At 35.3% G+C, this 21,255-nt stretch overlaps 1 protein-coding gene across 1 annotated transcript in view; it reads left to right on the forward strand.

Annotated features, from left to right (window-relative positions):
* Positions 1-21,255, forward strand: part of LOC107698849 (AP2-associated protein kinase 1-like) — a 63,063-nt gene that overhangs the window by 10,102 nt on the left and 31,706 nt on the right. The window contains exons 2-8 of the mRNA XM_016499977.1: positions 13,409-13,527; positions 16,597-16,705; positions 16,819-16,961; positions 18,083-18,204; positions 18,288-18,369; positions 18,541-18,673; positions 19,968-20,071. Coding sequence (XP_016355463.1) covers positions 13,409-13,527; positions 16,597-16,705; positions 16,819-16,961; positions 18,083-18,204; positions 18,288-18,369; positions 18,541-18,673; positions 19,968-20,071 — 812 coding nt within the window. The remainder of the gene's footprint in view (positions 1-13,408; positions 13,528-16,596; positions 16,706-16,818; positions 16,962-18,082; positions 18,205-18,287; positions 18,370-18,540; positions 18,674-19,967; positions 20,072-21,255) is intronic.

Consider the following 21,255-nt stretch of genomic DNA (forward strand, 5'->3'; position numbering starts at 1 on the left):
TTCTCCCGTTCAATTTCGAGCATCCAGTAATATAATCACACATGTCTTGTGGAGCGCTTTCAGAATATGCATTTATTTGTCATTTGAACTGTTTGGAAACGGAGCGTAAATGTGGAAGTCCTTCAAAGACTTCTTATCCTGTTGCATCCTCTATAGGACCAGCGACTAGTCGACGTCAAGCTTAAAGCGTCATGGCAGAGCATTGAAGTCGATTAGTCGGTGCAACCCCTAGTGTACACCAATAAAAGTAGACCTTTATACAGTGATGCATTATTAATAAGACAATAAATGTCTTAAAGTGTTTTAAGTTGATTCTGCTGGTATAAGGAAACAGTTGAAGTGATCGCGCCGGCATGCACACACACACACTCAGCATTGCTAACTTGACAGCGCAGTTGGTACTTTATCAAAATAAAATACAGTGAACCAAACATCAGTGCGCCCGCCTCTGTGTCACCGTTGGAACGCGACTGAAGTACAAAGCCTGCAACTTACATAATAAATAATAGTTTAGCGTTTGGTTACATCGCAAATATGGAAATATTATGGAATATTTGGCTTTGTGCTGAATGAGAGAGGTAGGATACATGAGCACAAAGCTCCATTTCGCAAACTGTTGTGTGCACAAGCCTTTAAAGTTTACTCCTTTGACGAGTTCAGAATCAGCTCATGGTCACTGTCTAGTGGGCTTTGTTTTCAAGTGCACAACTCTGTTGTGGCTAGAAGGGATACAGCTCTGACCGGAAATGAACAATGAAATTTAATTTTCTACCTATTAGATTGTGTTTTATTAACGCCTACACCTACCTATTTTTGAAAAGGTCTGGTTCACACATGATCTGTCATAGGTAATTTACCAGTACTTTACCGATAAAGAGTGTATATGTGTCAAGGTATGATAGTTTAACATTTGAAAATGAAGAATTTAAGAAAAAAAAAAAATTAGTATTGTAGTTTTACAGTTGTAAAGTAAAATAACTATTGTATTATTTTTCTTAAAATGCCTTTTATTTTTACAGAGAAATATTACAATTGGGGATGTAACGATTCACTGAACTCATGATGCGATACAGTTCACGATACTAATTTCACAATATGATTTTCTCATGATTTTTTTGAACAAAATGAAATTTAAGACAAAAGATAAATGAAAAGGTGTGCTTTTATTATTCCTCAGACAAAACATGCTGCACATTTCTTTTGAGAAATTGTATATGTGAAATAACAAAACTAAATTGAAATTTTAAAGGCACAATATGTAAGATTTTCGTAATAAAATATCCGAAAACTACTTACACAGTGTGATGTATTTCATGCAGTTGTGCATTTATGTTATACCAAAAGTTCCCAAGGATTTGTAAATCCAGAGAAATTCCAATTTTAAATAATGACTCGTCCCTGGTCATTGTCACCTATCAATGACGTAATATATACCCAGTTTCCGCTTGTAGAAACTATGGCAACACACGGACACAAATGCTGCTGTTAAACTAAATCCATTATGGCTGTCGCGAATAAAATGAAAATGAAAGGAAAAGTGTTGACCGCAGCATTAAATTTAGATCTACTCAATGTTGCACCATGATTTTTTACGCATTTTTACAGTGTTGCGCATTTATAACCAATCACACACGAGTCTGCTGAGCTTATGAATACAATGGCCAATCAGAGGCGTTCAGATGAGTTTTTTGTTCAGTGCACGCACTGGCTGACTGAATTCAGCTCTCACGTGAATTCTCTCATCATAAACAACAAAGTGCAGATGTACGTATGATGTAAGAGATTCATTCATAAAACCGTGTATAGACAGCTTTACTGATTATTAGGGGAGTTTTTTGAAAGTGCTTAAACTCGCGCTAGACTTAAGTCAGTCATAAATGTTCTTTGCTCGCATTCTTTGTGTAATTTATTCGCTGTTTGAATAACTGTGGAAGGTACAATTAATAAAAAAAATAAATACAAATGTATTACCTCATCCGTGAACATCCTCCTTCACAGCGTCATCAAGCTTCGCCTTTGTTATCGTTTTGAAAATGCGATCTCTAGTGGCGAAAACTTACATATTGTGCCTTTAAAACAAAATGCAAATCAAATAATACAAATAAAAGAGATCTCTGCATATAAACAAATTAAGGCTTTGCCTGTGCTCTTTCCATTTAAAATTAGAGGCGACCACTGCATTTTAATCACAGTTTAAACAAAGATGCTTCACACATGCAGCATGAACAGTTTTGATTTAAATTAGATTGTATAATTTCGAAATTTAATGTGAAAACAGAATGGTCCAACTTTGAATGAATGAATGAATGATGCATTTATATAGCGCTTTATTGTGTATTGTTGTACACCCAAAGCGCTTTACAATCATATGGGGGGTCTCTCCTCAACCATCACCAAAGAACTTTGGATTTGTGAAACTAGTATTCTATATAAAATATGAACGAAACAAACAGCAGACGGGCTGCATGAGAACACAAATTCACTCTCTGACAGCAGGTGGCACTTATGGAACAGCAGCGATACAGCGTTTTCTTAGTTACCGAGGTGCTTATAAACACTATTTAATATGCATTATACAGAGGCAAGGTGAAAAAAAAAACCATCTAAACTCTTCTAAAGTGGGTCAGTTCCCCTCAGAGATACATTCATATAAACCTCCACCCCCAATTGTTTCGTGATTTATTTACCATCTTAACCGACTTGAATCGTCATATATTTTTCGTCAAATCGTCAATTTTCTGCCCGCTCCATAGAAGAAGACAGTTAACGATGAAGACAAATACAGTGCCCCTAGTAGCAACCTGAGAATGCAGTGCATATTAGTGGGATATAATGGAAATGGAATCTCAATGTTTTTATAATGGCTGTTTGATTCCTCATATGCAGGTCTATAGTGTTTTGGTGGGTGTGTGTGAGTCGATGCTGAATGGATGAGTCATAGTTATATGCTGCCAGTTCTGCCTGCTTCATCCTCTTGCGAGGAGATTTCTAACACACACCAGAGAGACGACAGGAAATGAGAGATGGAGGGTGAAAGGAAACGATACGTCCTCTCCAACAAAGCTGTTCAAATTTAGCACAGTCCTGAGTCACTGTCTGTGTGTGTTTTTATGTGTGTGTGTGTGTGTCTGTTTGTACTGCTTCTGTTGCAGTTTGGTTTGCGTCCATTAATTAAAGTCGGGGGTGTTTTCTCTCTGAGGCGGCAAGGGAGGCAATGTCTCCTCAAAAAAATGTGATGTGAAAAGAATTAACAGTGCAAGAATAAAACATTTGCAAAATCAGGTATTGGGTCATTCTGCGTCAAATCAAATTTCAAAAACATCCCCAGCTATTTTGCTAATATTTTTTTTATTGTGCCTTTAAAACAAAATGCAAATCAAATAATACAAATAAAAGAGATCTCTGCATATAAACAAATTAAGGCTTTGCCTGTGCTCTTTCCATTTAAAATTAGAGGCGACCACTGCATTTTAATCACAGTTTAAACAAAGATGCTTCACACATGCAGCATGAACAGTTTTGATTTAAATTAGATTGTATAATTTCGAAATTTAATGTGAAAACAGAATGGTCCAACTTTGAATGAATGAATGAATGATGCATTTATATAGCGCTTTATTGTGTATTGTTGTACACCCAAAGCGCTTTACAATCATATGGGGGGTCTCTCCTCAACCATCACCAAAGAACTTTGGATTTGTGAAACTAGTATTCTATATAAAATATGAACGAAACAAACAGCAGACGGGCTGCATGAGAACACAAATTCACTCTCTGACAGCAGGTGGCACTTATGGAACAGCAGCGATACAGCGTTTTCTTAGTTAACGAGGTGCTTATAAACACTATTTAATATGCATTATACAGAGGCAAGGTGAAAAAAAAAACCATCTAAACTCTTCTAAAGTGGGTCAGTTCCCCTCAGAGATACATTCATATAAACCTCCACCCCCAATTGTTTCGTGATTTATTTACCATCTTAACCGACTTGAATCGTCATATATTTTTCGTCAAATCGTCAATTTTCTGCCCGCTCCATAGAAGAAGACAGTTAACGATGAAGACAAATACAGTGCCCCTAGTAGCAACCTGAGAATGCAGTGCATATTAGTGGGATATAATGGAAATGGAATCTCAATGTTTTTATAATGGCTGTTTGATTCCTCATATGCAGGTCTATAGTGTTTTGGTGGGTGTGTGTGAGTCGATGCTGAATGGATGAGTCATAGTTATATGCTGCCAGTTCTGCCTGCTTCATCCTCTTGCGAGGAGATTTCTAACACACACCAGAGAGACGACAGGAAATGAGAGATGGAGGGTGAAAGGAAACGATACGTCCTCTCCAACAAAGCTGTTCAAATTTAGCACAGTCCTGAGTCACTGTCTGTGTGTGTTTTTATGTGTGTGTGTGTGTGTCTGTTTGTACTGCTTCTGTTGCAGTTTGGTTTGCGTCCATTAATTAAAGTCGGGGGTGTTTTCTCTCTGAGGCGGCAAGGGAGGCAATGTCTCCTCAAAAAAATGTGATGTGAAAAGAATTAACAGTGCAAGAATAAAACATTTGCAAAATCAGGTATTGGGTCATTCTGCGTCAAATCAAATTTCAAAAACATCCCCAGCTATTTTGCTAATATTTTTTTCTGACAAGAGATGAAATCCAAAATATTACATTTGTGATGAAAGCCAAAATATTAAATGCTGCGGACAAAGATTTATATTTATATTATTTCATATTTAATCCACAATTTCCACCAGAGATTTGAAGCCAAATTACAGGAGGGGGAAAATAAATTGGAATTTTTTTTTTAAGATTTATTGAAATATGCTGACTTAAGCAATCATTGTTGCAGTATATGCCACTGGTGACGGTTCAAAAATGGAAAAAAATTATTTTTTGAATGTTTTCCTCTTCAATTTGCAACTTCCTCTTCAATGTTCAAAGCATGCCTTTAACTCAAGAAAAATAAAAGATCTGAATATTTTTTTAGATGTTTTGTTTTTTTTTGGACTCTACATTTTTAAGGCCCTGTAAGTTTCTGTTCTAGAGAAATGGGTAAAGTGTTGCTCCTTGAGTAAAGTGTTAAATTGTACACATTATCAAAAACCAAATGTGGGTCACTTTGCGTATAGCTGATACTTTTTTCTTGTGTAGAGGGAAAATAATCTTGTTTTCCTATCCCTCCTAAATAAATAAATAACAATTATAGAACATTGAGTGCCAAAATATTATTTTTCGAAAGTTTGTAACTCAAGAATTACTAAAGACATCTCATTATTCTGTGACATTCTGGATCTTAAGAAACTTTTACTTTTGATATCTTCATTTTTAAGGTCCTATACTGTCCATTTTCCAAATATAGGGGGATTTCACTGCATCTCTCTCTGCAAATTTGAATTTTTACCCATTTTAGCTCATTGTGTTTTCATTGAGCTCATTCATTATGTCACGTGAGATAAGGCAGTGTCTTCATCATGTTATTTTTGGCTGGTTACCCTTTCAATGTTATAATGGCCATTAGTCTTGTTCACAGCTACTTTGCAAAATGGACTGAATGGGTCAGTGTTATAATGGCCATTAGTCTTGTTCACAGCTACTTTGCAAAATGGACTGAATGGGTCAGTGTTATAATGGCCATTAGTCTTGTTCACAGCTACTTTGCAAAATGGACTGAATGGGTCAGTGTTATAATGGCCATTAGTCTTGTTCACAGCTACTTTGCAAAATGGACTGAATGGGTCAGTGTTATAATGGCCATTAGTCTTGTTCACAGCTACTTTGCAAAATGGACTGAATGGGTCAGACTATTAGAAATGGATGGACTAATTAGAAACTATACTTACCTCGTGAATGCACAAAGTAAGTTTTCATTGAATAATGACTTATATTTTGTTCTGTTTCTCACAAAAGGCTTGAAATATAGTCATACTACATTGTATTGGCCACTTTCAGGTTTATGATGTGGTGTGTCCCCTCCAATGTAATTTTGTTAAATCCTTCAACATTGTGTTCCACTGAATTTTCATTGAGCTCATTCATTGTCAGTCACGTGAGATAAGGCAGTGTCTTCATTATGTTATTTTTGGCTGGTTACCCTTTCAATGTTATAATGGCCATTAGTCTTGTTCACAGCTACTTTGCAAAATGGACTGAATGGGTCAGTGTTATAATGGCCATTAGTCTTGTTCACAGCTACTTTGCAAAATGGACTGAATGGGTCAGACTATTAGAAATGGATGGACTAATTAGAAACTATACTTATCTCGTGAATGCACAAAGTAAGTTTTCATTGAATAATGACTTATATTTTGTTCTGTTTCTCACAAAAGGCTTGAAATATAGTCATACTACATTGTGTTGGCCACTTTCAGGTTTATGATGTGGTGTGTCCCCTCCAATGTAATTTTGTTACATCCTTCAACATTGTGTTCCACTGAAAAAAGAAAGTCATACAGATTTGAGGGTGCGTAAATGAGGATGATTGAGCCCTTAAAATCATATCCATAATACTGTCAGAGACAGCAGCACTGGTCTCAAATCAGCAGAGAGAAATGTCTCCAAGCATTGTTCAACAATTTCATCATTTGCCCTTGAGTATTGGAAACATAGCTGAAATGTTATCTTTGTATCTCTGTACAATAGAGAAATGACATGTGAGACACACATGAGAACCTGAGTAGTGCATGCTGGGAAACAGGGTTCACATCACAATGGAGGTGGCACAGAAACATCAATGTACAGCCAAAGAAATGTGCTGGTTTCTCCACCTTTTTATGGCTTCTGTCTCTAGATTGAGGACAGCACTGGTTAATTTAGATTTTATCAAATAGGAATCGACTGGAAGAATAAAGCGGTTTCCGCATGACAGAGGATGAGCTTGTTGAGGTTCAGCCAAGAGTAAAGTTGTTTCAGAGGTGGTACAAAAACATACTTAAGCTGTAAAATTGTCATCTTTTAGAGGTGGGACTACATTCAAAGGTGGATTCATTTATTTGTATGTGTCAATATAATACCTGTGGATGTACTATGTATTCATGTTGATTTCTAATGGTTTTGAAAAACTTTTCAACCACTTTCAAGAAACATTTTAATTATAACTTTTTACTGTAATATCACTTTTAGAATAACATTTTCCTCACATGCTGAATACATGAGAGATTTTTTTTACAAATATAATGAGTTATTAATAGAGATCGACTGATGTTGATTTTTTATAACCGATACCAATTATTTGCATGTTTATGTGCCCGATAACGATATGCAGAACCGATATTTATTTACTGTAATAAAGTAAATAAATAACTGAGTGAAGTAAGAACATACTTCACTTTGATTTTTCCTCTTTTCAGTCATCTTTTTTTTTTTTAAGTGTTGAAAATTAGCAGTCTTTCATGTTAAATTTAATCTTCATATTACAACAATAAAAAAAACATTTTATTTATAATAAGCATCAACAGCAACAACACTAATATTAACAATAAGCAAAATAAATGTAGAATGTCTAATGTTTTCAAATGGAGAAAATAAATAAAGGACAGGAGCCATATCAGCTTCATTTTAAACTACAGTTTTAGTAGGTTTATAAGCTGTTTAATAGCTACAGAGTCAAGAATAATTCACTGGATAATGTTAATTCATTGAATAATATTCTCTGGAATGTTGGAATATAACAAACAAAACATCGTATTTTATTGCATTTCTCAACTGGCATGTTATATCAGAATTATTAATAATGTTTTTGTCCTTCTAGATTATGAAATGCCTGCTGACAGCGCGGTTTATCTATGCAGTTACACAGAACTATACTCAAACTGCGATCGCTCGCGGAGATAATGATGAGCAAATATACAACAGAGAGAGAATTAAATTCAGCGCTTTTATTTCCAACATGCGCTCATTCATGGCTGTTATTATTTAATTCAGGCAAAGTTACGTCTTTATTGGGACAGGACTTGACGGATTATTCTACATGACTCAGTGAGTTGGTCTCTATTTCTTAGAGCCAAATATCTTTATATGTTAAATAAAGTTTACTAACTACAACAAATCAAGTACCTGCACCATGCCGCTGTTGTTGTCTCGTCTCCCCTTTAGACTCGCTGCAATTGCGATCCTGCGTGCAATTCTCAAAACACCCACAAGATTTGTTCGGATTCACCGTTTATCGGTGAATTCGATATTACAAAACCGATATCCGATTATGGTAAAATACTTTAATATCGGGGAAAATATCGGTAAATCGATATATCGGTCGATCTCTAGTTATTAATTCAGATATTAATTCTTTTAGAAGTCTCCACTCCTAATATGTCAACAAAATATATACTTATTCAAAAAAAAAAAAACAGTACATGTATTTTTGTATTTTATTCTTCTAGACCATTTTCAGGACATCCATTTTATGCCCACCAAAATATCCATATGGATTTTTAATCCAGAAATGTAACATGCTAATCATGTTACTAAATCAGGGTTTGTTGAAGTCATTGTATTTAGGAATTACATACATACAATGCATAATACAATGTTGGCAAAAACTAATATAAACACACTTCACTCCTTTATTTAAATTGGTAAAATTGTTAACAATTGAAACAATAGACTATTGCATTCAGGTGTTTCTCAATTAAGTAAACATTGCTTTTCCAAATAGTCCTTAAAAAAGTAACAAAGAAATAAATTACGAGAATAGAGTAGTTTTGTTGTCTGTATTAATTACATACAGTTCTGCTCATAAGTTTACATACCCCTTGCAGAACATATATTTCTTATTTAGTACTGTCCTGAATAAGCTATTTCGCAGGTGTTTACATATATTTACAAGAGCAAAATAATAACTGACTTTATGAAAATGTATAAAAACAGGTATGTTAGGCCGCATTTAGCTCAGGATGGCAGAAGTTGAAAGATTGGATATTAATTTGCCATCTCATGCCAACACGTGTGATGTTTAAGCATCTAACGTGAAGTATTCCTGTAGTTTTGAGTACAGTAAGCTTCTCAGTCCTGCCTCTTACAGATTCTTCGTCATTGTAAACAAGATAGTGGGGTGATATTTATAGACCCTTACATAATCACATTCTCAGTTTACTTACTGCTACACCAAACCTCATCCGACGGCACTGTGTATGTGTGTGTGTGTGTGTGTGTCGCTGCAAGGGCACAGGCGTGGTTTGTTGTTTTTGAAGTAATTGCCATTTTTCGTGTGTTTGCATGTGTGTTTATCTGAACACATGACTCACGGTCAGAGTGTGTGTGGTGCTGTATGTGTGCATAAACTATTTCATGTAGCATTTGATTTAATCAGCTTTTGGCAGTAGGTTTATATGAAGCTGTGTGAGCTCTCTTAAAACTGGCTGTAAAAGATATTAGTGGTCCGCACAAATATTTTCATTAAAAAAAAAAAATCTGTAGTGTGCATAACACAAAAAGTGTTTTTCTTATATCATTTTAAAACTAATTATAAACTAATTCTATTAACAAATATACATTTGTTGTCACTTTTTTCATTTATGCACTTTTACAATTTTTTTTTTTTTAAATATATAGCCTATATAAGGACATAAAGCATTCACATCAGGATTTGTTCATTTTGATTTCCTTCCCTCCATCACCACTCATTTACCTTCAAATAATAGTAAATAGTCATTTTATAATTTTTTTTTTTAATTGAAAGCCTAATTGAATAATGTGCTTGTAATCAATGTGGTTCTACTCTTAAAATCGAAAGAAAATTGATTTATTAATTTACTGGTTTTACCATGTTCTTGTCTGAACTGAAGATGATAACTGTCCCATTTTGACTTTGCTAAATGATTTTCTTAGACAAATGTGACCCTGGAGCACAAAAGCAGTCATAAGTCGCTGGGGTATATTTGTAACAATAGCCAACAATACATTGTATGGGTCAAAATTATTGATTTTTCTTTTATGCCAAAAATAATTTGGACATTAAGTAAAGATCATGTGCCATGAAGATATTTTGTAAATTTCCTACCGTAAATATATAAAAACTTAATTTTTGATTAGTCATATGCATTACTAACTTCATTTGGACAACTTTAAAGGTGATTTTCTCAATATTTTGATTTTTTTGCACCCTCAGATTCCAGATTTTCAAATAGTTTTATCTCACCCAAATATTGTCCTATGATAACAAACCATATATCAATGGAGAGATTATTTATCCAGCTTTGAGATGGTGTATAAATCTAAATTTCACAAAATTGACCCTTATGACTGGTTTTGTGGTCCAGGGTCACAAATTTACTGAAAGGCTATAAGGAAAGACGGGTAACCAGGTTCCTACAATTAATTCACAGTATGCACACACTGACTATTCATTGACCATCAGACCAGCCCAAAATCAAAAGTCTGGATACATGAGACACTTATGTGGTTTGTGCCAAAACTAGCAATTTATTTTCAGACAATAAAGTTCATTGTTAGTCTCACTAGGCCTTCGACATTTTCAGGTTTCTAGGCTTCTAGCAAATTTCCCAAAGAGGCCAAAGTCTGTGAAGATGTCGGGACAGGGCTCCGCTTGTCCCTTTGCTCAGTTGGGTTTGAAGGCCTGGGGCCTCATGTATAAAACTTTACGTAGATTTCATCCTAAATTTTGCGTACGTACAAAAGTTTTCAGATTTATAAAGCCATGCGTCCCAGAACCTGCGCAAAATTCCCTTTGTAATACCCAGTCAGTGGAAGATTGTGCGTACGTGCATCTCCACCCCGTCTCCTCCCCGAAATAGCCATATATAGATCTTACAACGCCTAGTTTTAATATGCATAACGTCATCTGCATATCATTTCCATGCATATTTCCATCCACGTGACACCATGTTTAAAGCAGTTAAGGGTAGCCTACAACACGTTAGGAAAATACGAGATACGGACTATAAATGCGTTTTGAGACATCACTATTCTAATTTATGCAATTTGCCTAAAAGGTAAACATATATTTTAGACTGTTTATAGCCTATATTTTTATGGAAAGAGATAGGCCTTTTTTTTCTGACTCACCGCATCAATAACAAAACATTTGGAAAATAAAACGCACATATCTTACAGTTTCCTTCAAATTCTATCTTTTAAATATGGTGTTTGTCACAATATTGGGAAGAGCACGAAAGGGGTTATCATTAGGCTACTGTCTGTGCGCGACACCTGAGAACAGTTCTACTGTCATCAGACCAATGGACTGTTTGATCAGCGAGTGCATCCTTATGTCTGTCGTTACAAAGTCAAGTTCACAAAAATGATCATTATTATTCGCGCAAAAGTACTTTCTCAGAACATGAGTTTTGCTATTTAGAACACAATTTAAAGCTGAACTGTCATGCGCCAAGCAATCCTCGCTGTGATTAAAACATTAAATCGCATACCACAGGAAAACTGTTCGAAAGCAGCACATCCACTGCAAATATTTCTGTTTAAATTCATATACAAATGTAATTTCTGGATAATAATTTCATGAAATTTCAGTGCTTAACTCATTTCCATGCATATTTCCATCCACGTGACACCGTTTAACGCAGTTAAGGGTAGCCTACAACACGTTAGGAAAATGCGAGATACGGACTATAAATGCGTTTTGAGACATCACTATTCTAATTTATGCAATTTGCCTAAAAGGTAAACATATGTTTATAGTCTATATTTTTATGGAAAAAGTTTTTTTGCAGTGTAAATAGCTGTCTGACTCACCGCGTCAATAACAAAACATTTTGAAAATAAAACGCGCATATCTTACGGTTTCCTTCAAATTCTATCTTTTAAATATGGTGTTTGTCACAATATTGGGAAGAGCACGAAAGGGGTTATCATTAGGCTACTGTCTGTGCGCTTAACCTGTGAACAGAGGTCCTACTGTCATCGGACCTTTTCAACCCAGCCAATGGACTGTTTGATCAACGAGCGCATCCTTATGTCTGTCGTTACCATCTGTGTTCCAAAGCCATCAGACGAATCAAGTTCACATCAATAATCGTTATTCATGCAAAAGTATTTTCTCGTCAAGTTCACAAAAATGATCATTATTATTCGCGCAAAAGTACTTTCTCAGAACATGAGTTTTGCTATTTAGAACACAATTTAAAGCTGAACTGTCATGCGCCAAGCAATCCTCGCTGTGATTAAAACATTAAATCGCATGCCACAGGAAAACTGTTCGAAAGCAGCACATCCACTGCAAATATTTCTGTTTAAATTCATATACAAATGTTGTAATTTCTGGATAATAATTTCATGAAATTTCAGTGCTTTACTTCATTATTCAGAGTGTCATATTTAATCTAAACGTGTGTCAAATCTAAAACAGACTTTAAAATCATTCTGTTCGCTTCCTTATTTCGCTCCACCGTCCGTACGGTGCGCACATATTTACGCCTAGTTTATTTTTTATAAATCCCGATATGTGCGTGGAAAATTGCATACGCACATTTCCATGCCCATTATGTGCATACGCAACGTTTATACATCAGGCCCCTGATGTCTGAGTTGTGACACTTTTTTTCCCTTTTTGTTTAACCTCATAATGTTTCGTCCCATCTAACTGCGTAATCTGATGACCAAACATTTGCTGTCAGCGTAACTTTACGTTGTGGCAGTCTGGAAAGTGAGATTCCTGGATTTGCTGCCACAATGTATGTAACTTTGGTGTCAGATGTTAAAAGTGTTGTGGTCTGTTGTTGTGTTGCTAATCTAGGTTTAATTTTACTTGATTGATTAGCCTGTGGGCAGACAAGCAGTAGACAAACCAGTTCAACATTAGTTTACAGATAGTCTATTCATTCTTATGAAGATGAAAATGAAGGTGAAACTTGGTCTTGACAGCAGCATTGATCTAATCGGCTGTTTTTTTTGTATGAGAAACCTCACAAAGTCAGTCATTGTTTCCAAAATATTCATCATATTCAAATTCAGTGTCTGCACGACTCCATGCATGCACAGCTAAAATACATGCAAAATGTATTTGGGAAAACGAGTTAAAACAAGATCTCAGGTTTTAGTTGTTTAAAGATTTGTTTAAACTACTAACCCCAAGTGAGCATTAGTTATTGTAATGCATCATCAGGCACCAATGAATTTTCATTTAGACAGACAGTTGCATTTCCACAGTCAAAGGGTTTTTGTGCTCACTCTTAATATTAGACGTAACAATATTAAAATGAGGTTAACCTATCAATAATATGATTATATACTGTGTGTCCACTGCTGGTTGGTCTGATAGCACAAGGAAACCAGTGTCCAATACCTCATTTCCCTGGACAAAGGTTGTCTGTGTTCCTTGTGATACTGTTACATTTGTTGAATCACAAATGAGATGGATTTGCCTTTCTCTGCATGTGAGCTCTCAGTAGCTCAACTGTCCTGTGTTTAAAGATTTTCAGGCTGTTGGTTTTCTATCCACAGGTGGTTTTGCTATCGTATTTCTGGTGAGGGCTCACCAGGGTGTCCGTTGTGCGCTGAAGAGAATGTATGTGAACAATGAGCATGACCTTCAAGTATGCAAGAGGGAAATTCAGATTATGGTGAGACATTCCCTTATACACAGATCTTTATTTATTTATTTATTTTTGTCAACTGGTAAAGTATGACACTAAAAATGGTGTTTTAGATTTACAGAAAATACACATGCTGATACAATAAACCCTGAGCGCACTATAAGTGACTTTGGCTAAAAATGTCTGCCAAATGAATAAATGTTCATTATTAGATATCGCCACAAGCAGCAGTTATCAGGGCCCAAGCACTTTGAGAAAAGGGGAGAAAATGACCACAAACTCCAAATTTGGCAGAGAATAGACATCAAAAATTTTGAATTTGAATAGAATGTTATTTTAGTTATACTGCTCCCTATTGGTGGAATTTGACAAAAATTAGAGTGCCCTCAAAATGATGGCTACCAAATTTCATGCAGGCACGACTTTGTGTTCAGGAGGTATATAGACCAAGCAAGTATGGGCCATGAACAAAAATTAAATTAGCTTTGGCTGCTGAACAAATTGACAAACTAGCTTTGAATTTCTATTTTTTTTTTCAGGAGGGACTATGCAAGATATATAGATATAAGATAAGATTATATATATAAAAAAACTGAAGTTGAGGTTTGCATGAAGCTGGGTGACAGCATGCCCAGGAGACTACAGGCTGTCATTGAGGCTAAGGGCTGCCCGACAAAGTATTCATAGTTGTGTAAATACTGTCATACTAACAGCTGTCTGAATAATTTTTGGTTGATTGTAATCTATTACATACCTTTCTATCAAAATTATCTAACATTATCAAGATGAATTTGTTCTGACACAGTTTAACTCTGAGTTCTTGTCATATTTTATTACCATTTTCTAAACTATAGCAAATAAACTGTGATAATGGGAGAAATGTTGAAGGTGTCTGAATAAATTTTGGCTTGACTGTATCTATTTGATAAATTAAGTTAACCAACTAACATTATACATACCCTTTTGGTTTCTATACCCAATATTAAAAAAATTACAAATGCAATAAAAATATTGGTATCGGTACTCGGTATCGGCAAGTACCAAAAATAAAAGTATCGGTGTCGGGCGAGTACTGGAAAAAGTGGTATCGGTGCATCCCTAATTATAAAGCACCATAAAGTTTCCGTGCACTATATTTCAAGTGTTCTGAAGCTTTTCCATAGTTTAATGTGAGGTACAGATGAATATTTAAGTCAAGTTGACGTAAACTCTTCTCTCCGCAGCGGCTGTCTGTCAGCCTCCATTCAGCATTCAAACTGTGTGTCACATTCGTTTATGACAGTCAAGAAGATGAAACTCTCTCCAAGATGATTAAATGTTCCTAATGTCATACTTGATCTGTAAATAGAGATAAATGGTTTTGCATAAAAGGAATTTATCTTGATGGAGTTTCGTGCTGTTTCTAAATCGTGTACATTTCTACCGGATTATCTGGTTAGATCATAAGACAAGTATACGCACTATATCGGATTTGGATCGGCCTCGTCTGACCGATACCCCGATCCAACAGAAAATGCCAATATCGGAGCGATACCGATACTGAATATCGGATCGGCGCACCCCTAATTGTTACAAACAATTTCTATTCTATATTCAATATTTCTATTCTATTTTCTATTCTTTCTACTGGTATACTGTACATACACAAACAAACATTTTTTTCAGTGGTTTTCCAAATACAAAAAACAAAACAAGCATTTACTTATTATAAATACCAAAATACTGTCAGTCTGGTCTGCTGAACATCTTTTTGACCAAGATTTTGGGTTATGGTCATGTTTCATGCTTGTTTTGGCTGGTCCTTCATACATGTTGTCACCAATACATTCGTTAAATGACGTAATTTTCAACAGTTAATCTTGCAGTTTAAAAGGCAATGACATTTGGTCACATAATGCACAAGTTTGTTATCATTGATGTCCAAGATGTTTGATTTCTGAGCAACAATGAGGAAGATTGCCTTTTTTAACTGGTGCCACCTTGCATCCCTGTTATCGATTGTATTGAAAATGGAAAATTTCCGTAAAACCCTACAGAGTTTATTTTTCGATTAGAAACCAACTGGCTGTACATTATCATCCCATACAAAATGGCTTAAATTTCAGTGGGTTGCTGACACAACGATATCGCATGGCTTCAGATATGGTCACTACAGTGTCGTTTTGGATATACTGTTCTTTTAAGCATCCAAATGGATGTTCTCTAGGTTTTTTTCCCCCATCATCATTTGTCCTTTATTTGATTAAGCTCCTCACTGTAATAGCACTGTGATTAGACCTTTAAAACTGAGCCATGCAGTCTTGAAAGGATTTGAGGTCTCCTGTTCCTCAGTTTGCATGTGTTGCTGTAAATACAGTGCTGAGAACAGTACACTGTCCCGGTAAAGGTTGCTCGTGTCCTCTGGGACTGATTTCAGAATGGAAATCCAGTGTACTTCGCTGTGAGCCCTACTAAATAGACAAGAGGAAAATGTCAGCACTGTTTCAGCATCACAAAGTGTCTTGCTGTTTCCAAATGAGCAGCTGCTCACAGTGCACTCCTAAATAGACAACTAACAGGGAGCATTTCAAATTTGTGAATGAATGAGTCGATTTGAAAGGACGTTGAACAGCTAAGCTGTTTCATTTCAAAACTAGAATTGACTTAGTCGACTCAAACACCCATTGTCTTGAGCTTTAAGCAAATGGTCAGAAAACTTGAGTGAGCTTTCACATTTCAGGCATTTAAAATAAATGCAAAGCATACTTATTTGTACACTACAGAAAGCTGATATACAAAAAAAATGTTTAATTAAAAATTCAACATCGATTAAACATTAAAACAAACATTAAGAGTGAGTTGGGAGGCTTTTCATTGAATCTTGTTAATAAATGAGAATGCAATAGTTCCTTAGTATTAACAATCCCAGACAGCCACTTAAAATAACTGTTTATATATTTTAAAATGTATTTTATTTTAATCATTACTCCAGTCTTCAGTGTCACATGATCTTTCAGAAATCAATCAATTTGCTGAAATGTTGAAAACCGTTGTGCTGCTAACTATTTTAGGTTTTTACAGATTGTTCTATCTAAATGTGTTGGTTTTCTTAAACAGAGGGACCTTGTGGGTAACAAAAACATTGTTGGTTTTATGGACTCCAGCATCACAGCAGTAGGTTCAGGAGATGTTTGGGAAGTTCTCATATTGATGGACTTCTGTCGAGGTCAGTATGTGTTCCTCTCTTTAAGATGGTATGGCATTTTGAGATTTAGAGCCTTTTCCCACTAGTTTTGGTGGTCTTGACCTACTATGCAGTGTTTGTGTGTAATAACCCAGGTGGGCAGGTTGTGAACCTGATGAACCAGCGCTTGCAGACTGGATTCAGTGAGACGGAGGTGCTGCAGATCTTCTGTGACACATGTGAAGCTGTCGCTCGACTACATCAGTGCAAAACTCCCATCATCCACCGGGACCTTAAAGTATGAGCTCTTATTATTTTAAGAAATAGTTAACCTTAAAAAAATAAAAAATTACTCACTTAGTCATTTAGTCACTTCTATGTTGTTCCAAACCTATATAACTTTCATTTTTGAAACACACAAAAGGAGAAGAATTTTTTGCACTGTTTTTTTTTTCATTCAACTAAAGCATACAGAAACCTATGGAAGGCCATTTTCGCCACTGAATAAAAAAAAAAAGAAAAAAAAAAATTCAACTTTTTATCTCACAATTCTGACTTTTTTCTTAGAATTACATGCCATAAACTTGCAATTGCGAGTTAAGTCAGAATTGTGTGATATAAACTTGTAATTCTGAGAAAGTCGCAATTCTGACTTTATTTTTCGAGTTTATATCAGTTGTGACTTTTTTTCTCTCTCAGAATTTTTAGTTTATATCTTGCAATTCTGACTTTATAACACGCAATTGTGACTTATAAAGTCAGAATTGTGAGATATAAACTCGTAATTGTAAGAAAATAGTCTTCTTTTCTTTAGAATTGGACCTTATAACTCACAATTGTGAGTTTATATCTCACAATTCTGAGAAAAGAAGTCAGAATTGGGAGATATAAATTTGCAAGTGCGAAGAAGTCAGAATTTGCGCGTTATAAAGTCAGAGTTGCGAGAAACAAAACTCAGATATCTTGCAATTCTGTTTTTATAACTTTCAATTGCATCTTTATATCACACAGTTCTGAGAAATAAAATTTGAATTGTGAGAAATAAACTCGCAATTGCAAGGAAAAGTCAAAATTGTGAGATAAAAATTAGCAATTACCTTTTTACATTTTTTTAATTCAGTGGCGGAAACGGTCTTCCATAGAAACCAGTGTTTGTCAAGCTTTAAAAAGATGTTGCCATTGTGTCCAACCTGGTGTGACATGTCTTAATGCCCAAAATGACAATATTTGAAAATGTATTGAGTGAACTATTCCTTTAATAAATGACTTTTTGCTTATTGTGTTTGTACCCTTTTACAATTCGTCTCATCTTAGAGCTCAGTTGTGATGTTTAGAAAACTATTTCAGTTCAGCTTTACAAAAACTAGGGCATAACCTACTGTATTACAAATGTGTGTCCTCTCTTTGTGTCTCTTTTAGGTGGAGAACATCTTGCTGCACGACAGAGGACATTATGTGTTGTGTGATTTTGGCAGTGCCATTAACCGCTCCCAGAATCCACAAACAGAAGGTGTGGCGGCTGTAGAAGAAGAAATCAAGAAGTGAGCATTGTTTTTTTTTAATATTATACACCACAGTGTTACGTTTTCATATCAATTGAATCTAATACTCTGTGTGTGTTAAGGTACACTACTCTTTCATACCGGGCCCCAGAAATGGTGAATCTATATGGGGGCAAAGTTATCACTACTAAAGCAGATATATGGGTGAGTCAAAGAGGTGAAGACTGCTAGACAATAATTCAATTAGTGACAATAACAGTGCATTTCAGTAGTAGCCAAAGCCTTTGTCTCTGTAGTTGATTATTGGTGAATATGCATATCATTTTGAAACATCACAAAGGAGGTTTGATGACTCTTGCTCATTTGTGTCCTCAGGCTTTGGGCTGCTTGTTGTATAAGTTGTGTTATTTCACATTGCCGTTTGGAGAGAGTCAGGTGGCCATCTGTGACGGCAGCTTCACCATCCCTGACAACTCCCGCTACTCGCACGACATGCACTGTCTCATCCGTAAGTCCAGCTGATGATTGCTTGTCTGTCATGCAGAATATGGCATTCATATGTGCTTTACAAGTACTAATAAACAGCCAATATGCTAGTAATATGCATGCTAATAAGCAACTAGTTAATAGTGTTAATAGTTAATAATATAATAAATCACTAATTATATAATAATAGTTAATAGTGTTAATAACAGTTAATAGTGTTCCCTAATCAAAAGTGTTACCGTATTTTCAACAATTTTCACTGTAAATATTGTCCAACTCCAAAAAATATTCTGTTCACATGTGTAAATTTATGTTTTAATAAAAACATTATTAGGGACAAAACTGTTGGTGGAACAACTAAGTACAGTCGTCATTTTTGAAAAATATTATTTTTCACACATTAAATATTCAAGTAGTTTGTTTTTCACTCTTTGTTTAGATTACCATAGATTTAAATGTTTTTATTGTGTGTGTGTGTGTGTGTATGTATATGTATGTATGTATATATATATATATATATATATATATATGCACTCTACTGTTCAACGGTTTGGAATCAGTACAATTATTATTTTTTTATTGTTCCTAAAGGATTAAAGCTAAAGCGTTAAATTAATCAAAAGTGACAGTGAAGACATTTATAATGGTACAAAAAATGTATATTTCAAATAAGTGCTGTTGTTTTGAGCAACATTTATCCTGAAAAAAATGCTGCAGTTTCCACAAAAAAATATGAACGTAACTAGTAATAGCAATGTAACTCTTTCCAACATGGATAATGATAAAAATTGTTTATTGAGCACCAAATCAGCATAGTAAAATGATTTGTGAAGGATCATGTGGCACTGAAGACTGGAGTAATGATGCTGAAAATGATTGTAAATTAATTATTTAAAACATATTAAAATAGAGAAGGCTATTTTAAATTGTAATAATATTTCACAATATTGCTGTTCACACTGTATTTATTGTACTGTTTATATTAAGTAAATGCAGCTTGCCTTGGCGGGCATAAGAGACTTCTTTCAAAAATATTGAACTCCAAATATTAAACATTTATAGTGTATTATGAGCAAGGAATAATTGACAATGGGCCATTGAATTATTAGAAAATAATGCACACCTGAGCTTGGTAATATATGTTTTTTGTTTTGTTCATATAACAAAAAAAAGGGGGGAAAAAAACGTTTTTTATTTTAATAAAATACATTTTCATTCTCTGGGACAATAAAAAATATTTTTTTTCAAGATTTAGCAAAACTGGTTTTCACCTGTACACTTTTGTGTTTTGATTTGTTTAATTTCTCCTGTCTCAGGTTACATGCTCGAGCCAGACCCTGACATAAGGCCAGATATCTACCAGGTGTCATATTTCACCTTTAAACTGGCACGGAAAGAATGCCCAGTACAGAATATCCACGTAAGACCTGCTCATTCATACTCTCTCGCTATTTCCTGTGCTATAACTACACCAGCTTCCATGCGCATTTGCCCTGATCTACTCTCCTGTTTTCCTGTCACACTCTACAGGGTTTTTGTTCTTTATGCCAGCACATACTTCTTCATCTATGTTTAATTCATGCCTATCCCTTTCAGTAGATATCGTAAGTGCTTGCACAGGAAGTGGATTGTCGCTCGTGGCTGCCAGCTGGCACACATCCAGTAGCCCCTCCCACTCTGAGCAGTATTGATAGTATAATGGAAGCATTGAGTCATGATCAAAGACATATTAACATTGACACCCGCAAATGCTGTTTAGAGTTCAATACAGGAATGACCTCTGTAAAAACTTTCAATGTTTCTTTGACCGTTTTTCCTGACGTAGGGATGTTTGGCTCAGACTGCGTCTACAAATAAATATCATAGCCAATGACATGTTTTCATTACACATTTGTGTTTTTGCCAACAACATGCATATCTTTTGTTGTTGAGGATGTCATCTTCACTTATTTTTACACATCCATGGAAATTAAATTACGCACTTAAGAATAATGATTTCATAGGATGTGACACTAGCAAAAATGTGGTATGAAACCATCTCTGTGCTCAACTCTAGTAAATAACTTAATAAAATAAAATTTACATTTACATTGTCATTTTGCAGACGCTTTTATCCAAAGCGACTTACAATTGGGGAATACATAAAGAGATTCTTCTTAAAGAGGCAAATAGACACAGGAAGTGCTTGTAATACCAAGTTTCAGGCATTGCTCAAATAAGTACAAGCTAGAAAGGGAAGGAATAAATAAAGAGAAAGACAAAGTTTTTTTTTTAAATATATTTATTTATTTTTTTATATCATTTAAGGTGAAGTCAAGTAGCGTTGAAAGAGATGAGTTTTCAGCTGTCGCTTGAAAATTGTCAGGGATTCAGCATTCCGGATAGGGGTGGGAAGATCGTTCCACCAGCCAGGAATGGTGAACGTGAATGTTCTGGAAAGTGATTTTGAGCGTCTCTGTGATGGTACCACGAGGCGTCGCTCACTAGTGGATCTCAGACTTCTGGAGGGGATGTAGATTCGTAGTAGTGAGTAGAAGTAGGCGGGTGCTGAGTCTGTGGCTGTTCTATATGCAAGCATCAATGTCTTGAAATTGATTCAGATCG

The sequence above is a fragment of the Sinocyclocheilus anshuiensis genome, unplaced genomic scaffold (assembly GCF_001515605.1).
Source record: "Sinocyclocheilus anshuiensis isolate Anshui unplaced genomic scaffold, SAMN03320099.WGS_v1.1 scaffold358, whole genome shotgun sequence".
NCBI lineage: Eukaryota > Metazoa > Chordata > Actinopteri > Cypriniformes > Cyprinidae > Sinocyclocheilus > Sinocyclocheilus anshuiensis.